This window comes from Lampetra planeri, chromosome 14, assembly GCF_965212315.1.
Source record: "Lampetra planeri chromosome 14, kcLamPlan1.2.h2, whole genome shotgun sequence".
NCBI classification, from domain to species: domain Eukaryota; kingdom Metazoa; phylum Chordata; class Hyperoartia; order Petromyzontiformes; family Petromyzontidae; genus Lampetra; species Lampetra planeri.
The window spans coordinates 12,960,157-12,975,664 of NC_136120.1; the positions used below are offsets into that span (position 1 = coordinate 12,960,157).

The following is a 15,508-nucleotide window of genomic DNA, read 5'->3' on the forward strand; positions in this document are numbered from 1 at the left end:
TAAATTACAATTCTACGTCGTAAGAAGTATATAATATACTTCCATCTAAACTTTATTCTCTTAGCATATACAGTACTATATACTGCCATAGATAAACCCAACATTAAATTATATACTGTATTGCTGTAAACCACCCTATACTTTATACATTTTAATATAACACTATGTATTATTCAACTCACCCTAATGTGTATCGAAATGGTTTATTACGTCCTTCCAATGATTGCTAAGCCTGAATCCATCTTCTCGGTTAAAATTGTCTCTGTGTTTGTATATGTGGATCGCCTCATGAACGAATCTCTCATGATAGCCAGATGGCTTGCAGAGAACCTCCGTCTTGGAGAAGTCAATGTCATGTGAGCCCACTGAGTTGTAACAGTGGTCTGCCACGGCTGAGGTGTTTGTCCTACCGTGTTTTAGATCAGCTTTATGTTCACGAATGCGGTCTGAGACGTGTCGTTTGGTTTCCCCAATGTAACTGCTACCACAGAGGCAACTTAGTTTGTAGACGCCAGGGTACTGTATGTCTGGAATCACATCTTTTACAGACGGTACCAGATCACGGATTTTATGTACTGTGTTGAATCGGACCTGGATCTTGTGTTTAATCAGGATTTTGGAGATCTTTTTTGTGACCCCAGCAATGTAGGGTAAGGTGATGGTCTTGAAAGGCTCCTCAACAGGATCTTTCTTGATGGTTGGAGTGATGGCTTTGCGGATTGTGTAGTCGGAGTAACCATTAGCCTTAAGAGCTTGGCGTACGTGTTTGAGTTCACTGGAAATGTGTTCATGGTCGGAGATGCATTGGGCTCTATGATATAGAGTCTTGATGAGGGAATTCTTCTGGGATGGATGGTGGTGGGAATCCGGTTTTAGATAAGCATCCGTGTGGGTGGCTTTCCTGTAGACAGAGTGGCTCATTGAACCATCAGGTCTCCTTTTGATTAGGACATCCAAAAAGGGTAGCTTGCCATCATTTTCGACTTCCATGGTGAATCTGATGGCTGGGTGTATGGAATTGATGTGGCCGAGAAATTGGTCTAGAGCAGGCCGGCCATGTGGCCAGATGACAAAAGTATCGTCTACGTACCTCTTCCATAAGGTCGGGCGTAGAGTGGCAGTCTGGATGGCGTCCGTCTCAAATTTTTCCATGAAGATGTTGGCTACAACCGGAGATAGGGGGGAGCCCATTGGGGTGCCCTCAATTTGCTTGTAGAAGGTTCCATTCCAGGTGAAGTATGTATTGGTTAAGCAGTGTCTCACCAGGGGGGGACACTGCTTAACCAATACATACCTGGCGTCTACAAACTAAGTTGCCTCTGTGGTAGCAGTTACATTGGGGAAACCAAACGACACGTCTCAGACCGCATTCGTGAACATAAAGCTGATCTAAAACACGGTAGGACAAACACCTCAGCCGTGGCAGACCACTGTTACAACTCAGTGGGCTCACATGACATTGACTTCTCCAAGACGGAGGTTCTCTGCAAGCCATCTGGCTATCATGAGAGATTCGTTCATGAGGCGATCCACATATACAAACACAGAGACAATTTTAACCGAGAAGATGGATTCAGGCTTAGCAATCATTGGAAGGACGTAATAAACCATTTCGATACACATTAGGGTGAGTTGAATAATACATAGTGTTATATTAAAATGTATAAAGTATAGGGTGGTTTACAGCAATACAGTATATAATTTAATGTTGGGTTTATCTATGGCAGTATATAGTACTGTATATGCTAAGAGAATAAAGTTTAGATGGAAGTATATTATATTCTTCTTACGACGTAGAATTGTAATTTATTATTTGTTGTTAGTAACTCAGCTTATTGTAGAGTATAGTAAGTATCAGTTTATATTTTAGTTTTTTATGTAGTTTTTACTTTGGTTTTCTACGTGGTTGTTTGGTAAATGCAGCTACATATCATTAACATTCCTTTCCTTTATTAACGCTGTTCCTTGCGCCCCCCCGTGGTGCTGTTGATCCTGCATAATGCATGGGCATAATGGGACTTTGAAACCCCTCCGCCCACCTCCTACTCATTGCCCATTGGTATGCTAAATTCCTCTTCATATGCACATTCTTTTGTTAAGGCGCTCCTCCTCGCTACACCTATATAAGCTCCTAGCTTGATAATGTTCTCATTCTTCGCCTGAGGACGGCTGCTTGCGTTGTGGCCGAAACGTCGTGAGAATTGTTTTATTATGTTTTATTTTTATTATTTTATTACTTCCCTTCTACGTGACTTTACCGAAAGAACCAAGAAGATGAATCCCTGCAGTCACGAAAGCTTTAAATCGAAAAGTCTGCTCATCGTCCACGTGATGCGCCGTTGGGAGTCGAACTCAGGTTTGCAAGAGCGAGAGAGAGAGAGAGAGGAAGTTAGCGTTGCGTCGCTCTCCCATCGCGTTCAACCCACAGCCATAAATAAGTCACGCGGGGTAATTACTCTTTATCCCGGGACGCGGCCGAAGCCCATTGAGGGGATCTTTGCCTCTCCGGCAAATCACCAAGACTCTTTGTGCCATTGTTGCCCTTCGCTATAATAGAGGGTGTCTCTGTCAGTGCCGACCACGTCGCCGAGAGGCAGCGGCGTGCGTGCGCGTCGTGCTTACTCCAAGCGAACGCGTGCGTTGTTCTGCCGGTTGGTGAAGGCTGAGAGCTGGGGGCAGGGGGGGCATAGGGAGTACACTGCAGTACCGTACAACTACCCTATTGCTATTGCAGCTGTGACCTATGTTGCCTACCGCAGAGCCCGGTCTACGCAGCCTAGAACTGCCGGGTTATGGATGGTGGTCACCATGGGTGGAGCTTTGGAGGGAGCGGGAAATGCCTCCCAAAACTGGAAGCCTTTATTTTTTTTTATTTTGAGCAGTTTACAATAACATTAAACGATTAATTATTTGAACGCGCGTCTCCTAATGTGAGGGACAAAGCGAACCTCTGACCCCCCCGCCAATATATATATATATAGAAGTCACGCTCCGCCTGTGGTGGTCACCCATCCAAGCACTAACCAGGCTCAAGGCTGTATAGCTTCTGGCATCGGACAAAGTCAGATGCTTTGGCAACACGCTTAGTTGGGGCCGTGTGCACGTGCTGTGTTTTTCCTCATTAAAATGCATAGCTACATTTAAAATGTACAGGACAGTCAGTGGCATAGCGATAGAGTGTGTAGGCAGTGCAGTTGCACCAGGGGTAGTGTGCCGAGCGGTGGTGTCTATGTACGTGGCTGGCTGTAATCCGGCAAAACAGCAAGTGTGGACGCCATCTGTTCCATACGGGTGGGATAAAGTGTGGTCCCCTCTCACAAACGTGAGTTTTCTTCAATTAATCACGAAAAAAAATAAACATTCCTGTATATTTATGACAACTTCGTGTCTTTGTCGCCTCGCCTGGTATGTAGGAGGTCGTGGGCTCGATACCGATTCTGGTCGCGTGGATTTTTTTCCGGGTCCTCCGTTTTTTTCCCCTCCGCATTTAGAATCAACATCACGCGTTCAGAGTATTTGGCTGCAATACATTTCCACGTGATGATACGCCACTTTGTTGAGCTTACATTTGTAATAGCCAGGTCGCTTCTGAAAAAGATATATACGGTTCAGTGGGCCTTACCTGGTCAAATTGTTTAGTTAAAATGTTAGTTTCTTATGCATCCTCTTTCTATCAAACAGCCCCCCCCTCACTCCACGAACCCACGACGTCACTATCAATTGCACAAAGTTTCGAGTGCGTGAAGCGAAACGTCGGACGTCGCGCGGGGCATCGAGCGGCACGACCCGAAAAGTAATCGCAGAGATACAACACCAACCCCCCCCCCCCCCACGTAGTGGAATCTCTGAAACGACACTTCCTGACAGAGCCCACCTCCCCCAACCAGAGCAACATTAATCTTGATTTGAAGCTTTCGTGACTGCCGGAATCCATACTCTTTGGTTCTTTCGGTAAACATTCTTAGGTTTTTTCGGTAAAGTCACGTTGGTAAAAAATTTAAATTAATAAAAGTAAAATAAAAAATAAAATAAAAATCACGACGTTTCGGAGGCAACACAAGCTTCCGTCTTCAGGTGGAACCGTCACAGCACGATAGCTGTATCAAGTGAGAGAAATTCCAAGAAAACAGTCCTTATATATACTGGTTGAGGGTGGGAGGAGCCAAGGTAGGCCCTGAATATTATTTTTGTGAGGTTCGGTGCGGCTGAAGCACGCTGTTAGGAATGAGCCTTTGTTGTGTAAATTAGGTTCAGATGATGTAAAGGTGCGTGTAAAGTCACGTAGATAGAAAATTAGTGCCAAATTCCACCACAAAGCTTTGCGGTCCTCTACATGAATTTCCTATCTACCTGACTTCACCGAAATAACCATAGAGTAGAGCGCAACATCCTCGCAAACGCACCGGATGCTGGGATTGTCCCACCCTAATCCAATTACACGGCTGCTCCGTGATCCGCGTATTCCATTCTCGTGCCCAAATTACACCATTAAGCAATCTTAAATGACGCGCGCTTAAGATCTCGCCGAGTAATCTCGATTAACAAAATCTGCACGAGGGTTCGTCCGTGAGAGCAAGAGTGTATATATATATCTAAGGTTTTGTTGTTGTTGTATATTTGACTACAATCGTACCGTGGTTGAACGTGTCCGAGCTCACGGGATCTTGGGGTCGGGCTTGGTTATTGCTGGAATGGATGGCCACCGGAGCATACTAAACTAAACGATTTTTGTTATTTATTTTACCAGGTTAAGGACCACTGAGCTATGTAGCTCTTTCTTTTTTTTCAGAAGAGACCTGGCCACGAATGATATCCCAACGAAGTGGCTGATCGTGTGGACATTGCAGCTGCCAAATACTCTAAACGCGTGTTTCTTAATGTGGAGGGAAAAACCGTAGAACTCGGCGAAAATCCACGCGACGATGGGGAGAGATACATGCAAACTCAAAATATACAGCAAGCGTCAGGGCCGGGACCGAACCCACGATCTCCTGCAGGTCTTATCGGCTTGGGGCTGTCAGGTGCCAGGACATGGCAGCATAGCAATGGTCGACAGATAGAATTGATCATCATCATCATCATCAATAATAAAACATAATAATTTAAAATGTTGATTTAAAGCTTACTGTGTTTTTCACACCTAATGATGATTGCTTGTATTGCAGTCGAAACGTCGTGAGAATTTTATCGTTTTATATTTTTATTATTTGATTGTTTCCCTTCTACGTGACTTTACCGAACGAACCAAGAATATATAATAATAATTATTATTTTCAACTTGTAACGCACTGCACAGTATTTTCTCGCTCTCAATGGGAGAGGCAAAACAACCCAGAGGCGCGAGGAACCAAAGGCGAGCGGGGAAGGTCGCCAGCCGGGCGGTGAGCCAGTGCCAAATGCCACCCAAAGCTTTGCGGTCCTCTACATATTAAGGTGTCATCAGTCATTTTGGAGGTAACCAGAGCACCCGGAGACAACCCACGATGGGGGGGGGGGGGGGTCACTACTTTTTAGCATGCAGAGGGAACAGGCGAGGTTCACATTCGTTGTAGCGCCCCTTGTTGGCGAGCCAGGGACTGGCACTTTGCTCGACGCCCACGGGAAGATAGTCTCACAACATTTGTGGGATCCGCCAACCCTCGCCTCCACAATGCTGGATTATGGGGCCTGCACAGCCACCAAACACCCACCCACCCACCCACCTAATCGGCCTCTCTACGCAGACCAGGGACACGCCTTTTAATATAGACACTGCCAATCAAACCGAATAATAATAATAACAATGGATTTTCCAAAGTGGAAAACAGAATGCCACATTTACGGACGACGTTTAAGATGACGGGACGCTGTGCAGTCACAGGTGGCCCAGGCTGACATCATCAACTCGCTGCACTTGAGAGGCTGGATCACGAGCAGCAGCTGAAACCACCGATTCGAACCAAAGATTAATAACGGCCATGACTGACAAACGTCATGGCCATCATGAATCCCATGTGTGTCGGAGAGAAAGAGGGAGAAATGCGCCCAGCCCCAGCTCTCAGAACACCATACTTGAACGGTCTTTCACTTGTTAACACGAACCAGTTCCAGGCAATTACAATACCGTCACCTCTGCTGGGAGCGCAGAGGCCCTCATTGAGAGCTCATGTTTGTTAATGTAGTCCATTACATCATCAAGACCACACACTCTCCGGCCAGTGATTTATTACACAAACAACGCTGATACACAAAACGAAGAAAGACCCCCGTATAGCCTCAACAGACTGTTGGGGCAAGTGCTGTTAGCGAGCACCTATTAAGACCGGCACGGCACATGAGGGGGTGGGTATCCAGCAGCACGCCCGGCCACCTTTGTCTGAGTCGACCTAGGGAAGGCACAATAACCGGTTCAGGTAATCGTAACTGGTGTTGGCCGTGAGCGGGAATCGAACTCGAGTAACCGGGCTCGTAGCCCAGAGTGCTAACCACTACACCACCGCTCTCCACACGCACGCACGAACGGTCACACACATTCACGTACACAACACGCACGCACGCGTGACAGCGAGACGCAGGCAAAGAGAGGGGGAGAGAACGGAAGCGGCCGTACTCTGCGAGAAATACACCCGGGATGACACCGACCCTAATGAATGGAACGGCACTTCGGGGAGAGATGCGTCGTGGGTTCAGATGATACTGGGTTTTTGGATGCCTCTTGGGAGTAACGCAATTACAGGGCCACTTGCGACACACCATTGCGACATGCTACCAGCATCGGGATGTCAACGCAAACGTGGCTTATGAGTGTGCATGGTGTCAGGCGCAGCTATTATAAAAATTTGAAATATTTTTTTTAGTTTTGCAACTGCCTCTGTGTGATGCTTATGTCCAGTGCTGCGGAATTTGCAGCGCACGTGGAGCGTGGGGAAATCGCATGCAAGCAGCAACCGGCGTCAATGATTTCCCCAAGGTCTGCGGTCCTATCGTTGGATCTGTCGTGTCAGTGTGTATGCGGTACATGCCGATCATGTGCTCGGGAGAGTTTCACCGAGTTTCAAAACGACTTCAGGAGGGCCCTCTGGGCTGATGTTTCCAGACTGCGACCGGTATTTATACAAGACTGAGTCGACCTAGGGGAGGCCCAGGACCGGTTCAAATGTCGCTTGCCACCTGACATTCGTCGTGTCCAGGGAATCCAACTCAGGTCATCGGATTCGTAGCACTGTTGCGCTAATCGCTGCGCCACCATTCCCCCCACTAACAAACAACAAACACACAAGCATACACACTTACACTCATTGTTTTATAACAGCTTTCTTTTCATAATAAAGGTTTTGGGGTTATATCGCGTTGTTTATAAATGTGTCGCAACCCTCCAACACTCGACACGGCCAATCAGTAAAGCACGTGTCACGTTCACAAAACGCCAATAAATCACCGCTTTTTCTGTTTAGTTTGTTGTCCTTCTCCCGCACTTCTGATTAGCACGGTTGGCTACGTACGGTGCGAAAGAAGTTCAACATACACACACGCGAATTATAACTTACATGTATTCACCTTTAGGTGACATTTATCTTCAGAAATTCACAGGGCCTTGTAGTTGGGGCGCACGAACCACTCACGCTTGTCGCGTTCAACTCGAAAATGTGCCACGAAATCCGTCGACTGCACAGACCCCACTCTCTGTACGCGTCGAGTACGAGCCCCTGATTAATGAGCGCAACGTATCGCGTCCTCACCTCCACGGCACGTCCATCAATCACACCCGGCACGTTACGTAACATCCGACACATTTAGCCGGCGCTCAGGGTGGCAGCAAGCCCGTCTGAAATCCCTGGCGGTCCAACACTCGCCACAGTTTTATTTTACCAGACTGATAATTGGATTAAATAAAAAAATTGGACGTACGTTTACATTTTGCGGCGTGTTTTTTTTGTGTTGCGAAACCACGGGGACGTGAAATACAAGTTTCCCTCGCTCTAGGCGCATTCGCTTTGTGCCACTTGTGTTCAGGAACAGGACCCAAGACCGGTTCAGATAACACTGTTAGCCATGGCGGGGAGTCCAACTTACAGATTAATGTGATCGCAGCACAGCCCACTTAACCACTGTTCCAACTCTCCCCCACCCCCCAACCTTCCCCCACCACAAATAATTATCATTAATATTTTTTCGAGTGACATTAGTGTACGGTGAAAGTGAGGATGGGGAAACGTGTTACATTAGCGTAGGTGGAGCAATGGGTTTTCTCTCTCTTTCTCACACACACACGCGCACACGTCTAATTGTAAACTCGCCGAAGAAGAGCGTGTTTGCTGCATCTGTTGCATCCACTCACGGACTCCCGCGTTCTTACCAAGTAGGCGTTTGTTAAGATCCAGTTCCCGCGTAGGAAAGGCGTGTTACGAGCGCTGGGACATTCGAAGGGGGCAACTTTTGAGCGGGCTGCCCACTGATGTTAGGCCCCACGTAACATCATCATACCCACCATCGTCATCATACCCATTATCATCATCGTCATCATACCTATCACCAGATCCAGACCTTCACGGCACAACTCTATCAGTGGGGAGAGCAGCCACATCACACCCATCATCATAAATCATACTAGCGGTCATCATCATCATCATCATCATACCCATCACCATATCCTGACCCTCACGGCACAACTCCATGGGTTGTTTTTTCAAGTGAGTGTAAGAGCAGTTCTTGTGGGTAATGAGTTGTTGTAGCCACTGGGAATTCTGGCAGAGGAAAGGAAGCGATGGCGATGTGTGGTGACCTCAATAACGTGAACTTGATTGGCTCCCCGAACATTGCGGGTAGGGTGCACCCAGCACCCCCAACTCCACCGCCTCCCACCCCGCACCGCGCGACCTTTATTGTAGAACCAATATGACCACCACTGCAGAGGTGCAATCGTCAGCACACTGGAGCTGCAACTCAGAGGTAGGCCGGTTCGATTCCATCTCCTGGCGCGGCAGTTGAAAAAATAGGCACATTTATTAAATCCACCCCACCTCCCCACACAGCACATCGCCTCTGTATACGTGGGTACAACACCACAGCTGGTCAATCAGCAGGCCACGTGTGGTGCGATAAAGCGTGGGTAACTGCCATAACCTCCAAGACGTACGGTCAGCATGGCAGGGTTAGCGCGCTGCGCTATGAACCTGGCGACCCGGGTTCGATTCCCGCTCACGGTCAACACCAGCGATGATTATCTGAACCGGTCCTGGGCCTCTCCCTAGGTCGACTCAGCCTCAAATGAGTACCTGGTGCGATGCGTAAAACATTCGCCACGAGGGATACAAAGGCGGCCGGGCGTGGTGCTGGCCACAAAACCCTCCGCTAATGTGGCTATCTCGGGCTCCCTCCAGTGGAAGCCCTTGAGCGAAGCAATTGAAGGGGCTGCGCCTTAGCTCATTCGGTATGTATCTACGTGCGCCTGTACCCCCCAAAACTCGCGCCTCACCTTGGCCGCCACGGACGAGTTTGGCTTCTCGAGGAGGTCCCAGAGCCTCTTGCGCTTTTCCGCGCAGCACGCGCCGTCGAACACCTCGGCGTCCATCTCGCGCGCCGTGTCCGCCTCGCGCCGCAGCTCCTCGTTCATCTGCTCCTTCTTCTGGTGGTACCGCGCCTGGCAGCACGACTCAAGGTAGATCTCGTCCACGCCCCAGTAGTCGAGCTCCTGGCTGAAGGAGAGGGCGCACATCTCCTCCATCATGTGCAGCTTGCCCGTGCGGTAGAAGTTGAGGATGGACGTGAACGCGCCCGGGTGACGGTCGAAGAAGTATTCGTTCTCCCCGGGGCTGTGATCGTCGCAGAGGGCCGCCGCCTCTCCATCGATGCTTGCGTCCCTCAGCTTCCCGAGCCTGGTCCGCGGAAGTCTCTCCAGGGTCCGCCACAGCACCTCGTGGCACACGCCGCCCACGTTGAGGCGCACGCGGCGACTCAGCGGCTCTCGGGGGGCAGAGGGGGCCTCTTCTGCCGGTGATCTCGTAGCGTCTTCTCCACCACCACCTCCTCCTCCTTCTCCGGTGGGAGCGTTCACTGTGTCCGGGTGACTACCGTCAAGCCCTTCCGGGAGGGGCTGCTTGGGAGGAGACCCACCGAGGGATGTGGTGGAGCCGCGGGTTTCCATTCTGGTGTTTGTGATGATGACACCTCCTCCTCCTCCTCTCCTGCTCCTGGTGTCTCGTGTCCTCCTTCCGCTATTCCCTCTGCGCTCCTCTCCCTCCCTCCCCTCCTGTTCCCTGTGTTCCTGCTCTCTTTGATCTTCCTTCCTTTTGCTACCTCTTGGCTTCCTCCTCCTCCGCTCTCCTCCTCCTCCCCCTCCTCCTCCCTTACATCAAGTCCCTCGTGAGCAAGATCTAAGAGGTCAATGAAACACAGCGAGGGTCATTCGCGGACGCGATTTGCTTGGACGCACACGCGGCCGCAGATGCCCGTCGTGCGATGTGATGAACGGTTCGCCAAATCCACCGTTTGATGATTCAAACAACAATTGACGACTGCTTCATCGACAAAGGCGAGACAGCAGTTGTGATAATAATTTTGTGGACACGAGGAAGAACGCTGTACTGCACGTGTGCATTTTACGCATTGAATCCCCTCATTAAAATGCCGAGCCACATCTTACGGGTGCCACACACACAAAGACAAAGACCCCCCGTACAGCCTTTAACAGACTGCTAGTGCAAGTGCTGTTAGCGAGTAGCAGCCTATGAAGGCCGGAATGGCACTCGAGTTGGGTGAGGGGGTGGCCAGCACCACGCCCGGCCGCCTTTGTATCCCTCGTGGCGAATGTTTTACGCATCGCACCAGGTGCTCATTTGAGGCCGAGTCGACCTAGGGGGAGGCCCAGGACCGGTTCAGATCATCATCGCTGGTGTTGACCGTGAGCAGGAATCGAACCCGGGTCGCCAGGTTCATAGCGCAGCGTGCTTAACCGCTACACCACCGCTCCCCACTGTGGACACCACACACACGCGCGCGTTCAAACTCGCCGGCCTCTTCAACGCAACGGCAAAAGCTCATTCGCAGTCTCACGCGTGCTCGGCTCGGGCTGCAGTTTACAATCTTCACACTCCCCCCCCCCCCCCCCTATGCGGCATCCCTGGTCTCTACGCGACACACGACTCTCTCTGTGTGTGTGTGTGTCTTGGTGTTTGTGTGTTACTCGCTAACAGCACTTGCCCCAACAGCCTGTTAGAGGCTATACGGGGGATCTTGTGTGTATACAGTATATATATCCCGGCCTTAATAAACACTCGCTAACAACACTTGCCCTAACAGCATGCCTAGGCTACACACGGGATGTTTGTCTCCGTGTATCAAACTGTGTGCATCTCTGTGCGAGTGTTAGAATCTATGCACGTACGCGCCTGTGTTATCTGTGCTGTCGGTCGTGTACATCTATGTGTGCGTACGCTTGGCCGCGTGTGTAATCACGGTAAGTATATGCGAGAGCAGGCGTGCGTGAGCCGTGTTCTGCCAGCGAGTCTTCGACACTTCACGTAGCCTCAAGGTGCACCTAGCCTGGCACGAGCGCCGCGATGACGTGACCGCCACTTAGTGGCGAACGGCGGTTGTTGACTCGTCCTTATCAGTATGTGCTGTGTGCGTGTACATCGGTCTGTGTCTCTGTGTCTGTGCACACACACACACGTGTACGTGTGTGTACACGTGTGTGTGTACACGTGTGTGTACGTGCATGCCTGCAGTCGTTCCCTAACAGCTCATACCCACATACATGGATCGTGTTCCTTGTGCCTGGGTCTACGTTTTGCTGTGGAGTGCGAGTGTGTGTGTTCGCCATGCACGTGTGTACGTCGCTGTGCGCACGTGTTCGTAACGCACGTACGTGGGTTGACGCGCGCGTGTCGCCGTGCGCATACACGCGTGGAAGTGGTTCACTCGGACAAATTATTCAGAGCAGTCCATCAGACTAAACGAGACATCTGTGTGTGTGTGTCTTCCTTTGTTGACACGTGTACTGTACGTGTGTAGAGGTCTCTCTCTTTCTCTCTTTGTGTGTATGATACTGGGCAGGGAGCGTGTATTTACTTCATGTGTATATGTTCGTGTCTTTGATGTGTGTGTGTGTCCGTGTGTGCGCGCGCCCCTCCGTGTGCGACTCAATGACGTTTTTTGTATCCGAACGAGATCCGGACATCTCCTAGGTCGACTCAGCCTGAAACGAGTGCGAAAGTCGTCACCCGCTGGGGAGAGACAAATGCGGCCGTGCATGCGCGCGTACGTGGTGCGAACCACACCGCCCGATTGTGCTCCGTCCCGTTCCTGAATAGATGCTCACTAACAACCCCGACCCCGACACTTTATAAGGACACGTAGAGCTGAGTCTCATAGCTAGCATGCACCGGGACACACATGGCACGATCCCAGTAATAGGAACTCATGAAAACCGAGTAGAACTCCATTTTTCGTCTCTCTATCTCTGTTTTAACGTCCACCAGCCAATTGGTTTACAGGACCAATGCCATCCAGTGGACCCTGTTTATATGCGAGCAAACTGTGGACACGTTTTGACCTTCAGGGGTCACATCGACATTGCCAGCCTGGTGAAACACATGCAGCTACGTTGCCAGATGTTACTGTCAAGAACACTCCATCGACAAGACTGAGACCTATTCAACACGCAAAGCAATATATATTTTTAAAGCAACTACATTTATCATGTGAGGCTGTGGAACATGACTAATGATGACAAATAGGTTAGACCTCCGTCTACACACGCATGTTTTAGTTCCATCAGCCTATTATTGGCTTTGCGAGATCAGCGCTGTAGTATCAAGCAGCGGGCTGTTGAATTCTCAACCGGGATTCGATATCGAGCAGTCCCATCGGCGGAGTCGGGGGCTTTGCGAAACCAATTCCATCACCGGCGAATTGCCGCGAACATTTACGAAGAGTTTCAAGCGGGAAGCGCACATTCGGAGTTTTGACAAATCGACGATATCGATGGACTCGACACCCACCTTGCTTCGATCACACGGCACGCATCGCCGAGTGATTCGCACGCGACCATAATTGTAGTCAGTGGTTGCTGTTGTTGCTGGATTGTTGTCGATGTCCCAGATGTCGTCGTTGTTGTTTTACGATTAGCGCGGTGTTCTCACGCCAGATCTATGGGACGCGGAGATGAGAGAGCCTCGCTCGGCTTGCCGCTGGTGGAGGCGCTGCTGTGTCGTGAGCGCTCGCTTCGTACTGAGACTCGCGCCCGCCCTCGACGATTTGCTGCCCGGGCGCCCGAAGAGAGACCAGCTTACGACAGCCGGACCCAGCTTCGAGCCGACGACGACGACGATGAACTCAAACGATGCCCTGCTGTAATGATGATGTTGATGATAAAGAAGTTGAATTAAACACTGCCGCTGCTGCTGATATTGGTGATGATGAACTCATACGATGCTGATATAGTGATGATTGTAAAGAAGTTGAATAAAAAAAAAACTGGTGCGGATGATTGTGATGATAGTAGCGACTTAAGTAACGTTATTGATGATAATGCTGCGGCTGATGATATTGATGATGGTTAACTCAATTGATGCTGCGAATGAAGAACTCTAAATTGATGCTGCCACTGCTGATGATGAACTCCATTGAAAGCTCAAATTAAATGATACTGCTAATGCTGCTGATCGTTTCACCGATAATGTTGCCGCTGTTGATAACGCTTCTGCAGCAGCAGCAGCAGCAGCAGCTGTTGCTGATTAAGATCCTGACGAAGACGACAATGCTGATTACAAATAATAATTTAGCCGTACGTGCTATTCATTAGAATGCCGCTCGTGATGCCAGCTTGGCTCGCCCGGCCGCACGCCCGCCCACCCATCCACCCACCGCCTTCCAGTCTCTATCCACTGCTGGCCCCAGGTCCCTCCAGCCGCCGATGGATAACGCTCTTGCAGACACCGCCGCTGTCCATGGTGCTAGAACGCGAGAGACGACACCGCGCGCCGCGCCGTCTGTTCGCCGTGACACCGACTGATGTGGAAACTCCGCTTCGCTAAGACGCAGCGCCCGCAACTGGCGACAGAGGGGAGCTGGCGTGGGGAGAGCGAGTGGGGGGGGGGGCGGGGGGAGAGCGCACCCGAACGAGAGAGAGAGAGAGAATGAGGAGGGTTGGACGAGAGGGGAGGGCAGAAGCACGGTGATGATGGGATAGGGTGGTAGCATGATGGTGTCTGTGTGTGAGACAGAATGTGTCTGTGTGTGAGACAGAATGTGTCTGTGTGTGTGAGTGTGTGCGGGCGTGGGGAGCGGTGGTTTAGCGGGTAGCGCGCTGCACTACGAACCCGGCGACCCGAGTTCGATTCCCGACATATGGAGTCTTTGTTGTGACAAAGGGGGGATATTGGGGAATGGGCTTATGTGTAAATGCGATGATGGGGTAATGGAATGATAAGTCGCCTTTAATTGCTGTATATTATTGGCTCCTGGTTAAATAAAGGATACGCATTACGGGTGTAATGGGATAATGTGTGCGTGTGCACGCAGGTGCCGGTTTGTGTCTACATCCATTCTCGTCGTGTTTGTTTTGCGCTCTGTATGCACACACAGTCAAAGATCCCCCGTATAGCCTGCATAGGTTGTTGGGACAAGTGCAGTTTAGCGAGCTTCTATTATTGCCCTCACGTGTGGGTTGCGTGTCCAGCACCACGCCGGGCCGCCTTTGTCTCTCTAGTGCTGATCGCTTACACAGCGCACCAGGTACTCGTGCAAGACTGACCATGTTATTGCGATACTGCGTTGGCAGTAATTCATTACCACAGGTCACGTACAGAAGAAATGTGCCTCCAGGCCCTGGAGACCACCTGGAGAAGATTCCAGGCACGTGTTGACAATGATGGCGAACTCTTTGACTTTTGAAAGCTATTAACATTACATTTGTTATCATGTTTACCGTGTATTATCCGTTTCTTTTTCCATGAAAAAAGATAGTCCCATGTAAGTGTTCACATTATTATTTTTAAAGCACCCTGTATATTATCGGGGATATCATCTTTCCGCTTAGGGCTATCACCCGGAAAGTTGTCTGCTTAAGATCTTTTACTATGAGGGCAGTATTGTTGACGAATATAAACCCGAGTCGAACTCGGGGAAGCGCAATATCGGTTCAGATATCACTCGCCACTGATGCTACCCTTGGCCGGCAATCGATTTCAGATGCCGCCAGGGTCATCGCGCTAACCCATTGCACCACCGCTCCTCCCCGTGCGCGCGCGCGCACACACACGTGTACGCATGCGCAGGTGTGGATCGTGCCGTAAATGAATTCTGTAGAGGGATGCGTGACAGCGTACGTCTCTATACACAAGACCTCTGCCGATAATGAAGGTTTTTTGGGGGGTTAGATCGCGTAAATATGTCGTTAAACCCGCCACCATCCGACACAGCCAAATAGCAAAGTTTGTCACGTAAACAAAACATGGCAATTCGTTGCTAGTTCAGCACACTGGTGCGTTGTGTCGGAGAGTAAATCCACAACAGTTACAAATCGAGT

General features: G+C 50.0%; 1 protein-coding gene and 1 long non-coding RNA gene across 2 annotated transcripts in view; both read right to left on the minus strand.

The window, feature by feature from the left end:
* Positions 1–10,204, minus strand: part of LOC144722262 (uncharacterized) — a 109,517-nt gene extending 99,313 nt beyond the window's left edge. Inside the window, exon 1 of the mRNA XM_078600356.1 lies at positions 9,455–10,204. Within this exon, the coding sequence (XP_078456482.1) occupies positions 9,455–10,123 (669 nt within the window). The 5' untranslated portion in view covers positions 10,124–10,204. The remainder of the gene's footprint in view (positions 1–9,454) is intronic.
* An 89-nt stretch (positions 10,205–10,293) lies between these two features.
* LOC144722460 (uncharacterized) lies at positions 10,294–13,991 on the minus strand. Its single transcript, XR_013586059.1, has 2 exons — positions 12,981–13,991; positions 10,294–10,352 (listed from the first exon to the last, which is right to left on the minus strand). It is a non-coding gene; the product is annotated as an uncharacterized LOC144722460 (long non-coding RNA).
* Between the last annotated feature and the right edge of the window lie 1,517 nt (positions 13,992–15,508).